The sequence below is a fragment of the Perognathus longimembris genome, chromosome 20 (assembly GCF_023159225.1).
Source record: "Perognathus longimembris pacificus isolate PPM17 chromosome 20, ASM2315922v1, whole genome shotgun sequence".
Classification (NCBI taxonomy): Eukaryota; Metazoa; Chordata; class Mammalia; order Rodentia; family Heteromyidae; genus Perognathus; species Perognathus longimembris.
In genome coordinates, this window is record NC_063180.1 from 16872497 (window position 1) to 16891706 (window position 19210).

The 19210-nt window shown below is 43.6% G+C and overlaps 1 protein-coding gene and 1 long non-coding RNA gene across 2 annotated transcripts; both read left to right on the top strand.

Moving 5' to 3' along the window:
- The first annotated feature begins 167 nt into the window (after positions 1 to 167).
- Positions 168 to 12271, top strand: LOC125367959. The gene is made up of 3 exons (XR_007214197.1): positions 168 to 269; positions 6729 to 6945; positions 12009 to 12271. It is a non-coding gene; the product is annotated as an uncharacterized LOC125367959 (long non-coding RNA).
- Positions 12272 to 12408: 137 nt separating this feature from the next.
- Positions 12409 to 18791, top strand: Znf146 (zinc finger protein 146). Its single transcript, XM_048368720.1, has 2 exons — positions 12409 to 14434; positions 18776 to 18791. The coding sequence occupies exon 1, from the start codon at positions 13244 to 13246 to the stop codon at positions 14117 to 14119; it is 876 nt and encodes a 291-aa protein (XP_048224677.1). The 5' UTR covers positions 12409 to 13243; the 3' UTR covers positions 14120 to 14434; positions 18776 to 18791.
- Positions 18792 to 19210: the final 419 nt, after the last annotated feature.

Genomic DNA, 19210 nt, shown 5'->3' on the forward strand with positions numbered 1-19210 from the left:
GGAGGGGTAGTGAACTACAGACCCCCGATGCCTTATGGGAAATGTAGTCCCACGTAGCGGCGGCGGAGATTGGGGGCGGGGAACGGCGTTGTTAGTCTCTGAACGATTGGGCCTGGCCTAGGTGAAGGAGCCCAGCCGCATCGCGGTGACTTCTGGGAGTGCTGGCTCGCCTTCAGCAGTGCGCAAGCGTAGCGCACCGGGAGTGGACATTTTGGTCTTTGTCCGCGGGTCAGCACGGCTTCTGGGTCCACGTGGCGCGAAAGTAGGAGGTGGGAACTGGGCGTTTTGGGTCGGTCGGGCCGGTGAGGTTGAGGGAAGGGTTCCCGGTCGCTCAGAGGCGCGGCGCGGGGTCGCGGAGCTAGGGTTGCGCGATGGTGGCCTTTGGGAGGGGGGCGGTTCGGGGGGAGGGGGAGGGGGAGGGCGGGCTCGGAGCTCGGGTGACCCTGGATTTGACCGCCAAGTTTGACCTGTCATCGGGGAACGGAGGAGTCGGGGGGTGCCACCGCCTGTAGTCCATGTGGTGGTGGCCCCCGAGGAGGAGCCTCGGGCTCCCGGCGGCGTCGAGGTTCGGAGTCTCAGCCTCACTTCCGTCGTCGAAAGTGCGGATAATGGGAACGGGGCCATCTTTCAGAGAGCACCCGCCGGCCTTCGAGATTGAAAGGCGGTGCTAGAGAAGGGGATAATCAAACTCCAAGGCACTATTAATGACTTTTCTTATTTCCGCCGGTTCTGGGGCTTGAACTGGGGGTCTGGTTGGTGTCCCTGAGGTGTTTTTGTGTTTTCCCCTCAAGGCTAACGCTGTACCATTAGAGCAAAAGCTCCACTCTGGCTTTTTTATTGGTTAATTGGAGATGAGAGTCTCACGGACTTTTTCTGTCCACGTTTGGATTCTGACCGTGATCCTCAGATCTCTTGCTTCCTGAGTAGGAGTAGCTGAGATGACAGGCTTAAGACACTGGCGCCCGGCTTGAGTTTTATTAATAGGGAGTTTGGTGCGTGATTTTTTTTTTCCTTTAATGGTTGGTTTTTGTATGTGAGACAAGTGGATTTTAAGACAAAGTTGGTCTTGAAAATGTTGGGAAAAAAAAACGGTTGTACACAGAAAACACGTTTATTTATCTAGTTTTTGCGAGACCGGGGGTTTGAACTCAGGGCCTGGGGCACTGTCCCTGAGCCTTTTATGTACTGAGGAACCACTAGGCAAACACTGTACCATGAAGCCACATTATAAGCCCAAACGGTTTTATTTTTTAGGTGAAATATATATTACTTTTTTTAAATTTAAACAAGAGCAGTTGAAAGGAACTTTTTTGTTTTGCGGTGCCTAGCTTCAGACTGGAAAATCTTCAAATTACAATCTTCAGGGCTGGGGATATGACCTAGTGGCAAGAGAGCTTGCCTCCCATACATGAAGCCCTCGGTTCGATTCCCCAGCACCACATATACAGAAAATGGCCAGAAGTGGCGCTGTGGCTCAAGTGGCAGAGTGCTAGCCTTGAGCAAAAAGAAGCCAGGGATAGTGCTCCAGGCCCTGAGTCCAAGGCCCAGGACTGGCAAAAAAAAAAAATAAAAAAAAATTACAATCTTCAGATCTCAGCCTCTGGAGTGGCTAGGATTACAGGCATGGGCCAGTGATGCCCAACTTTTTTTTTTTTTTTTTTTTTTTTTTTTTTGCCAGTCCTGAGCCTTGGACTCAGGGCTTGAGCACTGTCCCTGGCTTCTTTTTGCTCAAGGCTAGCACTCTACCTCATGAGCCACAGCACCACTTCCTGCTTTTTCTATGTATGTGGTGTTGAGGAATCAAACCCAGGGCTTCATGTATAGGAGGCAAACACTCTTGCCACTAGGCCATATTCCCAGCCCCATGCCCAACTCTTAACTTCTTAATGAGTCCAGTTATCTTAGTTTGTATGAGTTTTGTTACATATGGAGAAAACCTTCAGTCACCTCCCAGGCCCCTTTCACATACCTTTAAAGAATTCTAAGAATTAATTGATAATTGGGTACCAAGTTAAGATCTGCAAACCAGTAGCCTTAGAATTTACCAACAGCCATATAGTTAAGGACAACTATTAAAAAATTGATGAAAGGGCTGGGGATATAGCCTAGTGGCAAGAGTGCCTGCCTCGGATACACGAGGCCCTAGGTTCGATTCCCCAGCACCACATATACAGAAAACGGCCAGAAGCTGCGCTTGTGGCTCAAGTGGCAGAGTGCTAGCCTTGAGTGGGAAGAAGCCAGGGACGGTGCTCAGGCCCTAAGTCCAAGGCCCAGGACTGGCCAAAAAAAAAAATTTGATGAAAAAGCCAAGTGCAGATAGTTGAAGCCTGTAGTACTAGCTACTCAGGGCTGAGATCTGAGGATTCTGGTTCAAAGCCAGCGTGGCCCAGAAAGTCCCCCAGGAGACTCTTAATCTCCAATTAAGCCACAGCATCACTTCTGGTTTTTGAGTGCTTAAATTATAGAGCACTAGCCTTGACATAAAGAGCTCAGGGACAGCACTTAGGCCCTGAGTTCAATCCCCACCACCACCAACAAAAAAAAAATGCTGATGAGTAAATTTAAGATATGTACAACAGGGGCTGGGGATATGGCCTAGTGGCAAGAGAGCTTGCCTCGTATACATGAGGCCCTGGGTTCGATTCCCCAGCACCACATATACAGAAAACGGCCAGAAGTGGCGCTGTGGCTCAAGTGGCAGAGTGCTAGCCTTGAGCAAAAAGGAAGCCAGGGACAGTGCTCAGGCCCTGAGTCCAAGGCCCAGGGCTGGCCAAAAAAAAAAAAAGATATGTACAACACTTAGAGAAAAGAACTTAAAAAATAACACTGAGGGGGTACAGAATATAAATGTGAACAAATAGAAATATCTTGCTATAAAGAGAATGTTAAGCTTAAGTAAATTTACTTAATATGCTCCTAATATTAACTGGTGACACTTTTTTTTTCTTCAGTAATTAGGTAAGCTGATTTTATACCTTATGGGGAAAAACCAGACAGCAATAGCTAGTGAAAGTCTGAGGAAACATTTGGGCCTCAGGTGCCTCTTAGCACTTTGAAATAGAAAGTCCCAAATTAAATACTACTGGGTTTGGGCCTATGAAGGGTGGTTTGGTAATCCATAGTTGTTGTTTTTGTGTTTGTTTGTTTGTTTTTTTGCCAGTCCTGGCGCTTGAACTCAGGGCCTGGGCTCTATCCCTGAGCTGCTTTAGCTCACAGCACCACCTCTGGCTTTTTCTGTTTATGTGGTACTAAGGAATCCAACCCAGGGCTTCATGCATGCTAGGTAAGCACTGTATCACTAAGCTGTATTCCCAGTCCCATAGCTTTTTTTTTTTTTTTTGGCCATTCCTGGGCCTTGGACTCAGGGCCTGCGCACTGTCCCTGGCTTCCTTTTGCTCAAGGCTAGCACTCTGCCACTTGAGCCACAGCGCCACTTCTGGCCATTTTCTGTATATGTGGTGCTGGGGAATCGAACCCAGGGCCTCATGTATACAAGGCAAGCTCTCTTGCCACTAGGCCATATCCCCAGCCCAGCTATTTTTTTTTTTAACCAAACCCTGTCACATCTGGAGTTAGCTGTATTTGCTAATTTGAGACAATACAGGTATGAGTTTGCTTCTAACAATGATATAAACAGAAAAAGATTTGGAAACAGTTCATGCCTATCAAAGAGGAGATTGGTTTCATAATATCTCTAAAACAAAACTACTTAGTCTGACCCCCGTGACACATATCTGTAATTCTCTGTTCTGGAGGCTGAGATGTGAGGATTAGATCTGAGGATTGTGGTTTGAAGCCAGCCTGAGCAGGAAAGTATGTAAAACTTATCTCTAACCACCAAAAGGCCAGAAGTGGAGCTGTGCTCAAGTGGTAGAACACTAACCTTGAGGGGGGGAAAAAAAAAGAGAGAGCTTAGGGAAACCACCCAGGACCTGAGTTCAAGCCCCAGGACTAATTCACAAAAATGCCATTTGGTGACTCATTTTGTCCATAATATTGGTAGACACACACACACACACACACACACACACACACACACACACACGCAAATGCCAGTTGGTGACTCATTTTGGCCATAATACACAAAAAGTGTGTGTATGTATGTATGTGCGCATGTATGTGCGCGCACGCACACTGCACTAGTAATAGGGCTTGAAGTCAATGGCCTAAGTCCTGTCCCATTGCTTTTCCACTCAAAGCTGGTCTTTTACCTTTTATCAAAGCATTTACAGAACATCTTAATCTTCCAAGGTCAATTTGCTCAGCCATTTGGAGATAATTATTTGGGTATCATTTTATCTTTTATCCAATCTAATCATTTGTTGGGTGACTAGAAGACCTGGGATCCAGGCCCAGTTCTGTCACCCATGAGCAATGCAACCTGGAAAAGAAAGGGCCCCTCAGTTTCCCCAGTTTTCACAAAAGAATTAAATGAAGGGGAGGGCAGACATTTTTCAAAAAGAAATGCATTACCTGACTTATATAACTGAAATCCCTCTGTACATCACCTTTACAATAAGTTTTTTTTAAAAAAGCTGGTGTTTTACCAGCCCAGCGGGTGCTCTACAGTTCCATTTCTGGCTTTTTGGTCATTAGGTAGAGATAGTCTTACAGACTTTACTGCCTGGACTGGCTTTGAACTACTATCTTCAGAACTTGCCCTCCTGAATAGTTAGGATTACAGGTGTAAGCCATCAGTACCTGGTGTTTGGTGTCTGCAGTTTCTTCAAGATTTTATAGTGTATGTTGTGAGGCCTTTTACTTGCTGAAGTTAATACCTAGGTATTTTATTGCTATAAGCCTATTGTGATTGGAATTGTTGCTTTCTTGATTTCTTTCTCAACCTGTTCATTGTAGGTATATAGAAAAGCTTATTTTTGAGTGTTGATTTTGTATCCTGCTACCTTTGAAAGTATTGATAAGTTCTAGAAGCAACTCATTTTTTTCTGAACTGTTTGAGACTAAGCATAAGTTTTCTGAGAACAAAAACATTCCTTTACATATGCATCACAATCATAAAACTTAATACAGATTCTTTGTTATGTAATCCAAAGTCTATACGAATGTCCTTTAATTGATTAAAAAAATATTTTTAATGCCAGTTCTGGGACTTGAACTCAGGGTCTAAACACTGTCCCTGAGCCTTTTTGTTCTAGACTGTGCTCTACCACTTGAGCCACTGCTCCACTTCCGTCTTTTTGGTGGTTAATTGGAGATGAGAGTCCTGTGGACTTTCCTGCCCTGGCTGCCTTTGAACTGTGATAGTCAGAGCTCAGCCTCCAGATTGACTAGGATTACGGGCGTGAGCCATTGGCACCCAGCTTAAAAAATACTTTTTGAACAAATGTTTGGACCTATATGGACATGTTTGTTCATTTGCTTATATTTTTGCTAGGTCTGGGTACTGTCCCTGAGCTCCTTTTTGCTCAAGGGTAATGCTCTACCACTTGAGCCACAGTGCCACTTCCATTTTTTTCTGTGATTAATTAGAGATAAGAGTCCCATGGACGTTGCTGCCCTGGGTAGCTTTGAACTGTGATCCTCAGAGCTCAGCCTCCTGAGTAGCTAGGATTACAGGCATGAGGCACTCTTGCCTGGCTGGACATATATTTATAGAACGTTTTTTTGTTTTTTTGTTTTTGCCAGTCCTGGGCCCTGAACTCAGGGCCTGAGCAGTACCACTTCTGGCCGTTTTCTATGTATGTGGTGCTGGGGAATTGAACCCAGGGCTTTGTGTATACAAGGTAAGCTCTCTTGCCACTAGGCCATATTCCCAGCCCTATAGAATATTTTTGATGTGTTGTGTAGTTTTATTGAGAGTAGTGTAAACAAGGTAAATATTAGGACTAGGAAATTTTATTCATTTTTATTCATGAATAGTCATAACTTCTTGTTCCCTGTAACCATGTGGCTTAGTTCAGATAGGCATTTGTTGCTGTGCTCTTGAATATTCATGAAGGAGTTCAGACTATAGTTAAAATCCACTTAGGAATCTCAGTAGGAGTGTGGTGCAGGAAAACAATACCAATTAATCACACAAGGTATAAAGTTTTTTTCTTTTTGGTTGCCAGTTCTGGGGCTTAAAGTCAGGACCTGGCACTATCCCTGAGCTTTTTTTGCTCAAGGCTAGCATTCTACCACTTGAGTCACAGCTCTACTTTCAGCTTTTTTTTTAGTAGCTAATTGAAGATAGGCATCTTACGAACTTTTCCTTCTCCAAGCTGGTTCTGAATCCCAAGCCTCAGATCTCAGCTTCCTGAGTAGCTAGAATCATAGTGTGAGCCACTGGCATCTGTCTCTGAATTTTTCAAGCCAAGCACTATTGTCTTTGAATTTTTCTATGTAAATAAAATCCTGGAAGTTCTCTCTTCTTCCGTTTCTAGATGTGGGGAGACTTAACATTTCTTTTTTTTCTTTTTTGCCAGTCCTGGACTCAGGGCCTGAGCACTGTTCCTGGCTTCTTTTTGCTCAAGGCTAGCACTCTGCCACTTGAGCCACACAGCGCCACTTCTGGCCATTTTCTATATACGTGGTGCTGGGGAATCAAACCCAGGGCTTCATGTATATGAGACAAGCACTTTTGCCACTAGGCCATATTCCCAGCCCCAAGACTTAACATTTCTTAGTACTATAAAAATGTCAGATTCAAATGTTCTAGAGGCTTTGCTCAAATACTTGTATACTTTAGTTGCTAAGGCAAAACATCACTATTTTGTTCTATTTCACAGCCTGTCTCCTTTGCATCTCTGGAAAGGACTTCTTCCTCATCCTTCAGTAGCTCCAGAGGCCCCTGGGCTTGTCCTGAAACCTAGGATGGTACTTTTGCCCTGGCATTAACATTTTAATGTTGTGCCATTTTCCCAAAAGCAGATTGTCTTAAAGAGGCCAAACTATCTGAATCCCGCATTCATGGAGAAAGAAGTGGAAAGGAAGTTGTCCAGGTAAGTAAGTGACAACCAGGCACACATAGTTGTTTAATCAGCATTGAAACCTTTGAAATACTTTGGAAGACAAATTCTTTTGGGTCCTAGTCACTGGGGACTTTGTGATTGTTAATTAGATGCTCTACCACTGAGTTGTTCTTCAGTCCTATTTTGTACTGATTATTTTGAGGATGATGTTTCACTTCTGCTCAAATGCATTCCTGCGCCCCAGTCTACCTATTTAGACTCCCTGTCATAGCTGCGATGGAGTCTTGAAGGCTTTTATGCCCAGGGTAGGGTGGCTTAGAAATGTGATCTGCTTAATCTCTGCCTTCCACACAGCTATGATAATAAGAGCATGCCACCACCACCGTCTGTTGGTTGAGTTGTGGTCTTTTGTATTCCCTGGGCTGGTCTAGAATCACTATCCTCCTGTTCTTAGCCTCCTTTGCTTGGATTTACAACAGGAGCAGTGCCCAGCTTCATACTTGGTGTTTGCCATCTTTGTTGTGATCTCCTTCAGTCTTATATCCCGTTCATATTCTCCTATGTGTATAGATGCATCTCCTCAAGCATTGTCCTTTACAGGTTGTTTTTACACATCTGATATTTAGGTTCCTTTTTATAATTTGCCACCACTTCTCATTCTTTCAGTAGCCAAATATCTTGTCTTTTGTTTTTGTTTTTGACAGTACTGGGGATTGAACTCATGGCCCCTTTTTATGTTTTTTTTGATGGTTTGTGTGGGTTCTGGAGTAGGAGGTCAGCCAGGACAACATGAGCATGAGTCCGTCTCAAAACAAAATACCAGTAAAAGGGCTGAGAGTGTAGCTCAAATGGTAGACTACTTATCTGGGACTTGAGAGGCCCTATGTGCAGTGCCCCATCTTTAAAGAAAAAAGTAAGTGATCAAGACAATCGGTTCTTCCCTCCTAGGAGCTTTGTTGTAAAAGAAGACAGACTTAAGGTCTAAGTGAAAAATACATTCCATGGCTGGGCACTGGTGACTCACACCTTTAATTTGAGCTACTCAGGAGGATCCTGGTTGGAGACTAGCCTAGACCAAAAAAAAGTCAATGAGAGATTATTATTTCTAAAATAATCAGCATAGCTGGGTGCCAGTGGATCACACCTGTAATCCTAGCTACTCAGGAGGCTGAGATCTGAGGATCACAGTTTGAGGCTAATCTGGGCAGGAAAGTTCATGAGACTCTTAGCTCCAATAAACTATTCGGAAAAAGCTGGAAGTGGCACTGTGGCTCAAATGTTAGAGCACTAATCTTGAGCAAAAGAGGTGCAGGGACAGTGTGTCTAGGCCCAGAATCCAAGCCCCCAGGACTGGCAAAAAATAAATGACAGGAGTCATATCTCAAGTGGTAGAGCACCAGCAATGAGTAAACAAGCCAAGCAAATACCAATTCTTGAGTTCAAGCTAATAAAGAAAAACCAGAATTTTTAATGTTTTGACCACAAAGCATTGATAAATTTTTCTTTCTTTCTTTCTTTCTTTTTTTTTTTTTTGCCAGTCCTGGACCTTGGACTCAGGGCTTGAGCACTGTCCCTGGCTTCTCTTTGCTCAAGGCTAGCGCTCTGCCACTTGAGCCATAGCGCCGCTTCTGGCCGTTTTCTATATATGTGGTGCTGGGGAATCAAACCCAGGGCTTCATGTATATGAGTCAAGCACTCTTGCCACTAGGCCATATTCCTAGCCCGCAATGATAAAATTTTGAAGAGAGGCATATTTAACCTGAGTTAAACATCACATGTTTTTTTATATGTATCAAACTACATAATTTATCTCATGTGTATATATATGTATATATTATGTATATATTTATGGTTTTATTTTGTGTGCATTTGTGTGTGCCCATCCTGGGGCTTGAACCTAAGGGCCTTTGTGCTATTCCTGAGCTTTGTTTGCTCAAGGCTAGCACTCTACCTCTTGAGCCACAGTGCTATTCCAGGCTTTTTCTGTTTATTGTTACTGAGGAATTGAACCCAGGGCTTTATGCATGCTAGACAAGTACTCTACCACTATGCCACATTCCTAGCCCCTGTCCCTGAGCTTTTATGCTCTCTTTTTTTTGATGGCTAACGAGATAAGAGTCATAAACTTTCCTGCCTCTGAGTCTTAGGGACTTCCCTACCCCTGCTGGCTTTGAACTGCAATTCTTAGATCTCCGCTTTCTGAGTAGCTAGGATTACAGGCATGAGCCACTGGGGCCCAGCTTTGTTCTTGAGCTTTGTTTGCTCATGGCTGGCTCTCTACCACTTCAGCCATAGCTTCGTGTTTGGCCTTTTGATGGTTAACTGGAGATAAAAGAGACTCACAGACTTTCTTGCTTACTGGCTTTGAATCACAATCCTTAGATCTTGGCATTCTGAATAGTAGGAGTACAGGCATGAGCCACCAGAGCTCAACTATAACTGTACATATTTTTTCTTTTGCTGTGTTTCTGTGGAATCGAACCCAGAGCTTCATGCATGCCAGGCAAGCATTCTACTAAGCCACATTCCCAGCCCCTATAATCATTTATATACATCAGTTGTAAGTAAAACTTAAACATTGCAAATAGATGACCGTGTGTTGTTCATTTGGGAGACACTGGTTTATTAAGTTATGCAGATGTTTCATTATATAGTATAGAAACGTTGACATCAGCAATCACATTATGGAGCATACACAATTCAGAAATTTTAATTTTTGCATTAAAACCTCAAATTTTATCATTGGCAGCATGCAATATCAGAATTGCTTTTCTTGAAACGATTTTCACCTATCTGAAGAAAAGACCTGATGAGAAAACTCAAGTCTGAGTAACCATAGCATATAGGTTAGTTGTTCTTCTCAGTAAAATGGATGGCTTATGAAAACTGGTCGTATGTTGGTCATGGGGCTTGAACTCAAGTCCTGGGCACTATCTCTTAGCTTTTTGCTCAATCACCTTGAGCCACATCTCCACTTCTGATTTTCTAGTGTTTAACTGGAGCTAAGAATTTTACAGACTTTCTTGTCCTGGCGGGATTTGAACCACTGATCCTCAGATCTCAGTCTCCTGAGTAGCTAGGCTTACAGGCATGAGCAACCAGCACCGTCTATTTTTATTTATTTGCTTTCCATACAGATATTATTTACCACTCTTTTGTGAGACAGTCTTACTATGTAGCCCAGGCCTACTGAGACTTACATAGTTTTCCCTCCCTTAGCCTCCTAACTGCTGCAACTCTTAATTGCTTGTTTGCTTTCATAGATTTTGCATAGATTCCCTTATAATTTCCTTGGAAGGGAAATTCCCTCCTCAATGATACTTTTACTTACATCTGGAACTATGGGCAGATTTCTCCCCCCCCCTTCTCCCTCTCCTCCCTCTTCTCCCTTCTCCCTCCTTCCTGCTTCCCCCTCCTTTCTGCTTCCTTCTTTCTTCTTTTTTTTAAATTGGCCATGGGGCTTAAACTTGGGGCTTGGGTACTCTAGTTGAGCTCTTTTGCTCAAGGCTAGTGCTCTGCCACTTTGAGCCACAGTGCCACTTCCGGTTTTCTGGTGGTTCACTAGGATTAAAGGCCATTGCCACCTGACTGCTGTTATTTTTTCCCCTCCTAAGTTTTCCTACTCCCCCCCCCCTCCCGCCCCAGTCCTGGGGCCTGAACTCAGGACCTGAGCACTGTCCCTGATGTCTCTTTGCTCAAGACTAGCACTCTACCACTCTACCACTTGAGCCACAGCACCTCTTCTTGCTTTTTCTATATATGTGGTGCTGAGGAATCAAACCCAGGGCTTCATGTATGTGAGGCAAGGACTCTACCACTAGGCCATGTTTCTAACCCTTTCCTACATCTTTTGTCTTTTACCTTAGTGATATTCCTTAAATGCACGTGTAGTATTTGCTGCACAAGCTTTTAATGCTGATGCACCCAAAGGAGACTGTAAGCTTTAATGCATAACCATAGAGTGCTCATAAAAGTCCAGTCATCTCCCTGGAGGAGGATTGTACTGCCCTACTCTGCAAAGTGGACTGAGCCAGACTGTCATCTATTTTGGCTATGAAATATGAATACAAATGACAGCTATGTTGGGGTGGGGGCTATCTGAATTGAGTTTTTATGAGCATTTTAGTTTCTCCAGATCCTCTAATATCTCATAGGTGTGTATGTCTGAATGCCAGCATTCGTTTGGCTTTAGCTGTGAAGTGGTTTTGGCATTCTTGTCATATAAATCTATTTAATGCTATTGATTTCATTTAACTCTTCTTTCACACCCACTCCCCCCCCCCTTTTTTTTTTTTAAACCAGTCCTGTGGCTTGAACTCAGGGCCTGGGTACTCTCTCTGAGTTTTTTTTTTGCTCAAGGCAGTATTCTGCCACTTGAGTCACAGCACCATTTCCGGCATTTTCTATTTATGTGGTACTGAGGAATAGAACCCAGGGCTTCATGCATGCTAGGCAAGCACTTTATCACTAAGCTGCATTCCCAGTAACCCCTCCCTCCCCCTTTTTAATTTGCTAGGTGACCCTGGGTTTGGAATGCTTCTGGTTACATTTCTATGAACAATACATTTTCATTTTATGTGATGGTTCTTTATATGTCTGCGAACTCACAAATACCAAATGTTTTACCCAGATATCTACAAGAGGTCTCTTCAAATTTATTCAGAAATATTGGTCATAGGCATTGTTTCATCTTGGGAGATTGGCTCCCAGTTAATTTCCCCAAAATCCATCCTGTGGTTTCACTGCTTGTAATGGAGATTTTCTACAAATAATAATGATTATGATAAGCTTGGTGTTGGTAGCTCATGCCTGCAATGCTAACTACTCAGGAGGCTGAGATCTGTGGATCATGGTTCAAAACCAGCCCAGGTAGGAGTCACTGAGACTCTTAAGAAAGAACCACCAGAAAACCAGAAGTAGTGTTGTGGCTCAAAGTGGTAGAGCGCTAGCCTTGAGCAAAAGACCTCAGGCACCAGTCCCCGAGTTCAAGCCAACACACACACAGCCTAAAGTAGTTGAACACTTACAATGTGCCATCTGTAATATTTAGCACTTACACTTAATTTCTTTATGATTCTTTGCATTCTATTTCAGAAGAATCCTGAGAAGATGATGAGCAGATAGAGATACATCAGAACTTGGAGATAAATTACATCTATCATCAATAAAACCCAGACTGAGGAAAGGAGCATTGTATATAAGGCAATTGTAAAATAATCATTCTGCTCACAGCCCTTATTTTATTTTTGTGCTGGTCCTGGGGCTTGAACTCAGGGCCTGAGTGCTGTCTCTGAACTTTTTTGCTCAAGACTAGCACTCTGCCACTTGAATTGCAGCCCATTTGTGGGTGTTGTTGTGTGTGTGTGTGTGTGTTTTGTTTTGTTTCTGGTAGTTCATTGGAGATAAAAGTCTCAGTGCAATAAGAGTCTTGTGGACTTTATTGCCTGGGCTGGCTTCGAACTGTGATCCTCAGATCTCATCCTCCTGAGTAGTTAGGATTATAGGAATGAGTCACCAGCGCCCAGCGTAGCCTTTATAATTATTATTATTTTGTCAGCTTTTGGGCTTGAACTCTGGGCCCAGGTGCTGTTCTGTGGTCAATTGGAGTCTCACCAGAACTTTTCAACCCGGCTGGCTTCAAACCATGATCCTCAGATCTCAGCTTACTGAGTAGCTAGGATTATAGGTGTGAGCCACTGGCGCCTGGCTATTGTTTTTAAAGCATACATTTTCCGTGTTTTGAGTTTGAGGCACACTTTATCCATGAATAGTCAGGAAAGAATAGGCAGTGTTACTAGTTCCTAAATCCTCTACCACAGCCTATACAATTGTTAGGGTATCATACGGATAAAGCAGAGTGGAAATGAAATAGCTTTAGTTTAAAAACTTTGTATCCCATCTGGTAACAGAGCCTTCCCACTAGAGAAAAACCCTATGAATTTTCTACACTCAGGACAACTTGTGCTCACGTGTCTCATCTTACTGAGTGTTGAAGTCATGCTGAGGCGAAGCCCCATGCTTGTAAGGAATAGTGAAAAGCCCTCAGCTAGATGACAGTTCTCACTGAGCAGCCGAAAACACATGCTGGAGAGAAACCAGCAACTTTGGCAAAATTTTGTTGAATAATAGGAAACTTGTACTGTAGAGACAGGTTGGGATATATTCTTTAAGTGTGTCTCAAACCTTGTCCATTACTATGTAGCTGAGAGGTGAGACATATCCTTTATAAATGTGAGAAATGTGGAAATACCTTCAGCTAAGAGTAAATCCTCGTTCATCAGAAAATTTCTATTGTAGACAACCCTTGTGACTTTGTAAGAGCCTCCTTTCAGATGTCCCGCTCCAGTCAGAGAATCTGTAGTGGGGAGCACCCCTATGCCTGTAAGGTATGCGGGAAAATCTTCAGCCACAAGTCAAGTCTCACTGAGCATGAGCATTTTCATAATAGAGAGAAACCTTTCGAGTGTAATGAATGTGGAAAAGCCTTTAGCCAAAAGCAGTATGTCATTAAACACCAGAATACTCATACTGGAGAGAAGCTTTTTGAATGTAACGATTGTGGAAAGTCCTTTAGCCAGAAAGAAAACCTGCTTACCCATCAAAAAATTCACACTGGAGAAAAACCTTTCCAGTGCAAAGACTGTGGGAAAGCTTTCATTCAGAAATCAAACCTCATCAGACATCAGAGAACTCACACAGGAGAGAAGCCGTTCATATGTAAGGAGTGTGGGAAAACCTTTAGTGGCAAGTCAAACCTTACCGAGCATGAGAAAATTCATATTGGAGAGAAACCCTTTAAGTGTAATGAGTGTGGAACAGCTTTTGGCCAGAAGAAGTACCTCATAAAGCATCAGAACATTCACACTGGAGAGAAGCCCTATGAATGTAATGAGTGTGGAAAAGCCTTCTCGCAGCGAACATCACTCATCGTGCATGTGAGAATCCATTCAGGGGACAAACCTTATGAATGCAATGTTTGTGGCAAAGCCTTCTCCCAGAGCTCCTCTCTCACTGTGCATGTGAGAAGCCATACAGGTGAGAAACCCTATGGGTGTAATGAGTGTGGGAAAGCCTTCTCTCAGTTCTCTACCCTAGCTCTGCACTTGAGAATACACACAGGTAAGAAGCCATACCAATGTAGTGAGTGTGGCAAGGCTTTCAGCCAGAAGTCACACCACATTAGACACCAGAAAATTCATACCCATTAAAAGACTCTTGAATATATTCAAAATGGAAAGCAATGGCCAGGAACTTATACCTCACAGCACATCACAAAAAGTCATCTTAATTGTAAAGTGCTGCAAGTCAGGTGAAGGTTAACAAATGCTAAAATGTTATGGGACAGCAGAGAAATCATATTGAGGAAGAAGGCATTGGTATGATTAAAAGCCTGTGCCCAACAAGAAAAGCCTACAGCAAACTACAAGGGTAATGTTTGGAGCTGGAGACACATTTCCACTAAAATACAAACTAGAAAATATCCCTGTTACTGCTATCAGCATACATCTGGAGGTTTTTTTTTTGTTCTTGTTTTGCCAGTCCTGGGCCTTGGACTGAGTACTGTCCCTTTTTTTTTCCCTCAAGGCTAGCACTCTGCCACTTGAGTCACATTGCCACTTCTGGCCGTTTTCTATATATGTGATGCTGGGGAATGGAACCCAGGGCTTCATGTTACTAGGCAAGCACTCCACCACTTGGCAATATTCCCAGCCCATACAGCTGGAGTTCTTTACTAATGTGCTAGGGAAAATAAACTGTAAGCATTAGGGAGCTAGAGACAAAAAATAAATGATATGGTTGTCTACAAGTTCTATAAAACTCTTGTGGTATTGGTAGAATAGAGCAGAAGAGATTGAAGAAAAAGACCTATGCACTTATGAGATCTTAGCATATGAAATAAATGGCTTTGGGGAGATGAAGTATCCAAAATGTTTGAATAAATGGAGCTAATACTTTCTCTAGTGGGGGTGAGGGGAGATAGCCCATGATCTATACATAAAAGTCAAATCCATGGAGATTGACAACAAAATAGAACCTTAGAAGTAGGAAATAACTCCTTGTAACATTTAAGAATATCTTTGCAGTTCTCTTTGTATGCTCAGGAAATTTATATACCAGGAAACTTACTGTGGCTTGACTTTACATGGTAGACAAATAGAAGAAGCAAATGAAGTGGCATCAGGATGAAATACACATCTGTCAAGTGCAACAAATGACATCCATGTGTCTAGGAGCAAAGACATCTGAAATGATGTTGCAAAATGACACATACAGTGACTTTGTAAATTTGAATTATACGTTCTTTTATGAAATACAGTTCTTTGTATTGGTCATCGATTCACTTATGTATGTGTTTTTGAGATGAGTTGGAAGGATACAGCCAAGCTTAAGTGTCAGCCTGAGAAGGAGTGTGGCAAGTTGGGTGGGGAGGGCTTCAGTTTTCATAGACTCATTCATTTCTCTTTAAAGATTGTAAGTAAATAAATGTGTGACCATACTGGCTCATTCTAGATTGTGGTATATGAATAACCTTGTCTTATTTTTTGTACTTTTCTGTATTTTTAAATTTTCTCAAATTTAATGGGGCTGAGGGTGGGAACTCTGTACCTGTAGAAATGGTATAACTCGTTAATTCCCAGTCAAATACTAAACTTTTTATAGAAAATATTTCTAAGATTTTATCAACAATGAGTGGATGACTTGCTATGTAATATGAAATTATCTATTTTATTAAAATTAAAAACACCACCATGTGTGTTTTTTTTTTCTTTTAACATTTGAATGCACTGTGTTATTTATGTCCTGGGATTTCTTAACATTTTACAACATTGAGCTTTGAAAATTTTTAAGTTCTCATTAAATATGATACACAGCAGGCTTCATTGAACATGTACATGATTTAATTCAAGTGCTTTCTTGGGAACTTATTTTTGCAGAGGTAAAGAGAGGGTGGATAGGAATAAGAAAAGCTGAGACCTTGGACAGAATTCTATTGTGTAAACTAGTTCATCTTGAAGAGCTTTTATTACAGTAATGATGATACATAGAATGGTTTTTTTTGTTTTTTTTTTTGGCCAGTCCTGGGCCTTGGACTCAGGGCCTGAGCACTGTCCCTGGCTTCTTCTCGCTCAAGGCTAGCACTCTGCCACTTGAGCCACAGAGCCGCTTCTGGCCGTTTTCTGTATATGTGGTGCTGGGGAATCGAACCTAGGGCCTCGTGTATCCGAGGCAGGCACTCTTGCCACTAGGCTATATCCCCAGCCCAGAATGGTTTTCTTAATATGTCAGCAAGGTACAACATTTTGAAGTAGATTTTAAAACCTTTACATTTCACTCTGCCTTCATTATTGTGTATCTTTTTTGTTGTTTGTTTTGCCAGTCCTGGGGCTTGGACTCAGGGCCTGAGCACTGTCCCTGGCTTCTTTTTGCTCAAGACTAGTACTCTGCCACTTCAGCTTCAGTGCCATTTCTGGCTTTTTCTGTTTATGTGGTGCTGAGGAATGGAACCCAGGGTTTCATGCATGCTAGGCAAGCACTCTACCACTGCCACATTCCCAGCCCATTATTGTGTATCTTATTAGCCTATTTCAGGGACAGAATGCCAATAAGGTTCTTGAAATCACTTGGTATGTGATGGGCCCAGCATACTTTTAATGGACCATCCATCGTCATTTTCTTGTATTGTTTACTATCTACAGAACAATGATATATGTAACTCCATTTCTGCTGAGAGTAAAGACAAAAGTTACCACTGACAATTTCAGAGCAATAAAGGGGAAAAGTTACTGCAAATATTTTTTATTTGCAATACTGCAAATATTTGCCTGCAATTACATTATAGAAATTTTGTTTGATGCCAGTTTTGGGCCTAGACACTGTCCATGGCTAGCCTTATGCAAAAAAAAAACAAAAAAAAAACCTCAGGGGCAGCTCTCAGGACCTGTTTTAATCCTGGCACTAAATAAAATAGTTACGTCGGTTATCAAGCCATGAAAAGACATGGAGGAAGTTTATATTAAGGCAGTTGGTTCAGAAAGGCTGTGTAAGATTCCAGCTGTAGGACATTCTTGGGAAGATAGAAGTATGGAGATGTAACCTCAAGAGGTGTGCCAAAGAATGCATCCAACAACTTTGACAGAGTGACAAAGGCTTCAGCAGCAACAAGCTATTAGAGAGCTTTCACTGACAAAATTACATCCTACAGGTTTTGGATTTTTCAGTTCATGGCTGGTTCTGTACCACAAGAGCAAGTCTCTTCAATGGCAGCTTTTTTTAATTGGAAGACTAGTGGACTTGTCTGTGTGGGTTGGCTACAAGCTGCCAACCCCCAGATTTGAGTTTCTGAATAGGGATCATAGGTAACCATCAGGGGCAGGGAAGCTTCACGTGTCAAGTTGATTTTAGTCTCTGTCACAGGGACTACATTTCCCAGTAGCCCTCGCGGCGGACGTTCTGGGCGTCCCGGACTACAATTCCCTCGGAGAACCGCTGTAGACCACATTTCCCAGGACCCTCTCTGGCTTGAGGCCCGCACTCGCCAAAAGTGTGCGTTGACTGGCTCCGGTGTCTCAAGTCTCTTCAAGTCCGTCAGTTAGGTTCGTGGCTCCGAGCTAATACACACGGTGCCGCTTCGTAGCCGTTAAGCCTGGAGCCACTCTTCCAGGAGGCCTGAGAGCGCCTGCTGATTGGTGCACCGGTCCAGTCAGCGGTGGGCGGGCCGCTCTGCGGAGTCGGCACCCTAGTGGAGGACCGGGAGACGGTGAGAGTGCGGGCCCGGCAGGGACCCGGGAGCTGCACCGGACACTGTGCGACCGTCGGCGGATCGGCGGGCCGGTGTCTGAGGCTGTTCCAGGGCCTGTGCCCTCCCTCGCCTCCGTGGGGCGGAGGCGTTGCCTGGATACGTTTGTGACGACACAACCGTGTCAGTGCGACGTGAAGGGAGTTGGAGTGCGGGCCTCCACTTCTGCGAGTCCGGGTTTGGGGGGGAGGGGGGGATTGTGGCGGTGAGGTAGTGCTCGGTGGACCTTGGCACCGTGTTCCGCTAGGCGTGGGTAGGACTTGAGCTGTGGGCAGGCGTCGGTTCAGGGCTCCTAGGGGTCTCCTATAATGGTCTTGGGGCTGCAGTGCTGCTTCCAGGTGGCCGTTACCATTTCTTGATGAAGCTCGGGGTGTGTCTGCTGTCGCCGTCCTGTCGTTGTTGCCCTTTCTGTAGCTGCACAGTGCTGTTTTACCGGAACTTTGAGCAGAGTGTGACAGAAGTGTCCCCTGGCCCTTGGTCTGTGCTGACCATAGAAGCATAATTGACAAAAGAAAGGATGGTCCAGAATCTTATTTCTGTGCTTCTAAGGTTGATACTGGTGAACTTCCTTGTTGCGAACTAGGATGAATTTACAACAGTGCCTCTAGTCTGGAACCTCTTATATTCCAAGAGCCTGTTTACTGCTCCGTGTCCCTTTCTCTTGTACAAATTATTTAATGTTAAATAAGGCATTAGGTGGGCTGGGGATATGGCCTAGTGGCAAGAACGCTTGCCTCCTTCACATGAAGCTCTTGGTTCGATTCCCCAGCACCACATATATGGAAAGCGGCCAGAAGGGGCGCTGTGGCTCAGGTGGCAGAGTGCTAGCCTTGAGCGGGAAGAAGCCAGGGACGGTGCTCAGGCCCTGAGTCCAAGGCCCAGGACTGGCCAAAAATAAAATAAAATAAGGCATTAGGTGGGCCAAAAGTCACCCCTAAGATAATGATGTATGGAATTTCCCTTTAATAGGACCTCTGGTTTCATGTAAGGGTTGAGCTACAAAAGAAAGGCATATCTACATTTTTGCACTCCTACAGACAAAATAGCCACTCACAATTATAACAAGGTTTTGGTTTGTTTTGCCAGTCCCAGGTTTGAACTCAGGGCCTGGGTACTGTCCCTGAGCTTTTGCTCAAGTCTACCACTCTCTCACTTGAGCCACAGTGCCACTTCTGGCTTTTTTCTGTGTATGTGGTACTGAGGAATCAAACCCAGGGCTGCTTCATGCATGCTAGGCAAGCACTCTACCACTAAGCTACATTCCCAACCTACAAGGTTTCTTTTTAATGAGAATTTGCCAGTTTGAATAACTGCTACCCTTTGGTACTGATTGCATTTAGAACCGCTTTTTTCCAGGATGGGTGCTGTTGAGAAAGGTCTGAGTTGCTTGACAGTATCTACCATCTCTGAAAAGATTTACACCCTTAGATAGAAAAATCCCAGTGTTCGATATTAACAGAAATACATATGCACACACCTGAACACCTGAGCCAGAACACTA

Excerpts from the sequence above, each read along its gene's own strand:
- Znf146 (XM_048368720.1), top strand. The coding sequence starts at position 13,244 with ATGTCCCGCTCCAGTCAGAGAATCTGTAGTGGGGAGCACCCCTATGCC.